General features: G+C 57.5%; 1 protein-coding gene across 1 annotated transcript; it reads right to left on the bottom strand.

Annotated features, from left to right (window-relative positions):
- Nucleotides 1–362: 362 nt before the first annotated feature.
- On the bottom strand, nucleotides 363–2,117 carry LOC119336282 (L-gulonolactone oxidase 2-like). Its single transcript, XM_037608275.1, has one exon. It carries the CDS (start codon nucleotides 2,115–2,117, stop codon nucleotides 363–365), a length of 1,755 nt encoding a protein of 584 aa, XP_037464172.1.
- Nucleotides 2,118–2,602: the final 485 nt, after the last annotated feature.

Consider the following 2,602-nt stretch of genomic DNA (forward strand, 5'->3'; position numbering starts at 1 on the left):
GATAATACCATTACTAAGACACATCAATAGGGCTCCAATACCAATTGATGGAATATATAATATTCAATCTATTCGCCTTCACCACATACAGTAACGGGGTTAATTATAGAACTTCACATAGTAGAATTTTTTTGGTGCCGCAAGAATTGCAGCGTTTTCGAGGGTTCTCATTGCTTTATATAGGTAGACACTAACACCCAACACCTCACATGACCGAACCCGACACGACACCACCCAGAGTACAACTCGCTGGTTTAACTCGACTTCTATCTAACGACTCAATGAATCGTCTTAAAATCGATGATCCCCTTACAAAACTCAAACACCGCAACAGAATTCACTCTCTTGGATTCTCACCATCCCTAATAATCCTTGCCAAATGAGCAAACTCTAGCCTTCGCGTACACCTTCCCCGGTCGGCAGAAGTAGCCCTGCTCAGGCGCGCAATGCGAGTCCTTGGAGCAGACGCAGAGTCCTTCGATGGCACAATGCTCCTTGTTGATATTGGGACTCCCATTGATGCCGAGCACCTGGTCGCTCCACTCACTGGAGAAGAGTCCGTCAGGGTCGTACCTATCCTTCACCATCAGGAACTCGTGGCCTTTTGGGTACTTCGAGATGGCACCGTTGAAAGCGATATTGCGGTTCTTGCCCCAGTGCGGCAGGGCATCGTACTTGCGCAACGCCATCTGCTCGATCTCGTCCACCACGTCGGCGTGCACGCGTGGCATGCCGTCGGTGTGGCTACGGTAGTAGACGATGTCGATGGCGATCGAGTCCTCGGCCTTGCCGAGGTAGGCAGATGATGCCTTGATGTAGCGGAAGGCCACACCTATCCTAGGGTCGACGCCAGCACAAAACACGGCAGGGTTGAGATCCCGGAGGCGCTGCATGTCGGCGATGAATGCCGGCGCCTTGGAGAGAGCGACGCTGAAGCCGGAGTTGTCGTTGAAAGAACCCGGGATCCGCGGGTCCCAGCCGCAGGCGGAGCGGAGGCCGTCCTCTGGGCTGTCGACGCATGTGCCGGACGCCTGGATGCGGTGCTGGTACCCCACCACCGGGTACCCCGTGAAGGAGGCGCCATCGTTGGTGAAGCCGTAGGCCAGCCTCTCCAGCGTGTCCGCCTGCAGCTGCGCCGCCGCGCACCGGGCGGTGTCGGTGCTGTTCTCCTGCAGCAGCTCCTCCGTGGCTCTTGCAGCGATGGTCGCCCGGGTGGGATTGGCGCGGAAAAGGAACATGTCATTGAGGCCGTCGCCCGGCGTGGAGACGTCGACGCGGTCGTCCTGGCGGTAGACGACCTTGCCCTGCTGCGGCAGCCAGATCATGTCGCCGAACTCGTGGAGGCGGCCCCACATGGCCACCCGGTCCGCGAAGTCTGAGTCGTCCCGCTTCACGAACGTCACCGACCGCTTGAACAGCGGCTGCAAGGCCAGAGTTACCTGAGAGATGACGCCCAGCACGCCAATGGAGACCTTGGCGGCGTCCAGGTCCGGGTGATGGGCGCCAAGCTCCCTCACCACGGCGAACCCCTGGCTGGCCGGCGCCGGCGTCACGATCCTCAGCCCGACCACGTACTCGTGAACAGCGCCCCCTTTGCCCCACAGCGAGCTCCCGTGCGCGCCCGTCGCCAGGAGCCCACCGATGGTCAGGCCGGACCAGTACGGTGAATGCGGCAAGGACAGGCCCTCGGCAGCGGCGGCCTCGATGAGGTCCCGGAGTAGCATGCCGCTCTCCACCGTCATGAGCCGCTTCTCGGCGTCGACGCGCACTGTCCGGTTCAGCCGCGCGGTGCTTATGATTGTGCCATCGTGGCCGCCGGGGCACGCGAGCTTGGGGATGCTGTGTGAGTGCTTGGTGGCCACTTTCACCTTCCGTTTCGCGGCCGCCACGGCCGCCACAGCCGCGACGAGCTCTTTCTCCGTCCGCGGGTAGGTGACGTTGGCCACGGGGCAGAGGAAGAAGCCGTACGTGTTGGTGATGGTGCAGTTGGACGTGCCGTGCGTGCACACCACAGGGTCCGGTGGAGGGCTGCAGCCAGCGAGCTGGAGGAGGACCCCTAGCTCTAGGAGGGCAACCGGGAGCAAGCTTCCCATTCTTCTTGCTTGTCCTTGCGACATCGTTGGGCCGGGCACTGAATGAATACCTCGATGTACTTGTCTGTAGCCACTAGCTAAGCTAGTAGTACTCCTTAAATAGGTCTAAGGTTAAGGTCACATCATGGTGCATTATTCCTCATACTATTTGTTTAGGAGCGCTTGGGTATGTAGTTGTTTAACCGAGTCTCGCGTTCACCATGGACTGTTCTAAAACGAACACATCCAACACCGCGTGAGTGCGTTCAACAAGTCACCGGGAAGAGCTTGCATTTTTCTTTTTCACTTATACGCGCTAGTGTTCAAGCAACTGCAATTTAATTTCGATTTGGTTGATTCCATGGCAGCAGCGACCAGTCAAGCCGGGTCGACATGTTACGATGCACCCTCTTTTCTACACACACAGAGAGAGAGAGAGAGAGAGATTTCATGCTAATTGACATAGATTATTATTAGAAGCGTTGTTCATTGCAAACCCCACACCTCCACGCACTATGATGCTTCAAATC

Source organism: Triticum dicoccoides, chromosome 7B, assembly GCF_002162155.2.
Source record: "Triticum dicoccoides isolate Atlit2015 ecotype Zavitan chromosome 7B, WEW_v2.0, whole genome shotgun sequence".
In the NCBI taxonomy this organism is placed as follows: domain Eukaryota; kingdom Viridiplantae; phylum Streptophyta; class Magnoliopsida; order Poales; family Poaceae; genus Triticum; species Triticum dicoccoides.

Bases quoted from the DNA above. Each gene is read 5' to 3' on its own strand.
- LOC119336282 (XM_037608275.1), bottom strand. From the start codon at position 2,117: ATGTCGCAAGGACAAGCAAGAAGAATGGGAAGCTTGCTCCCGGTTGCC.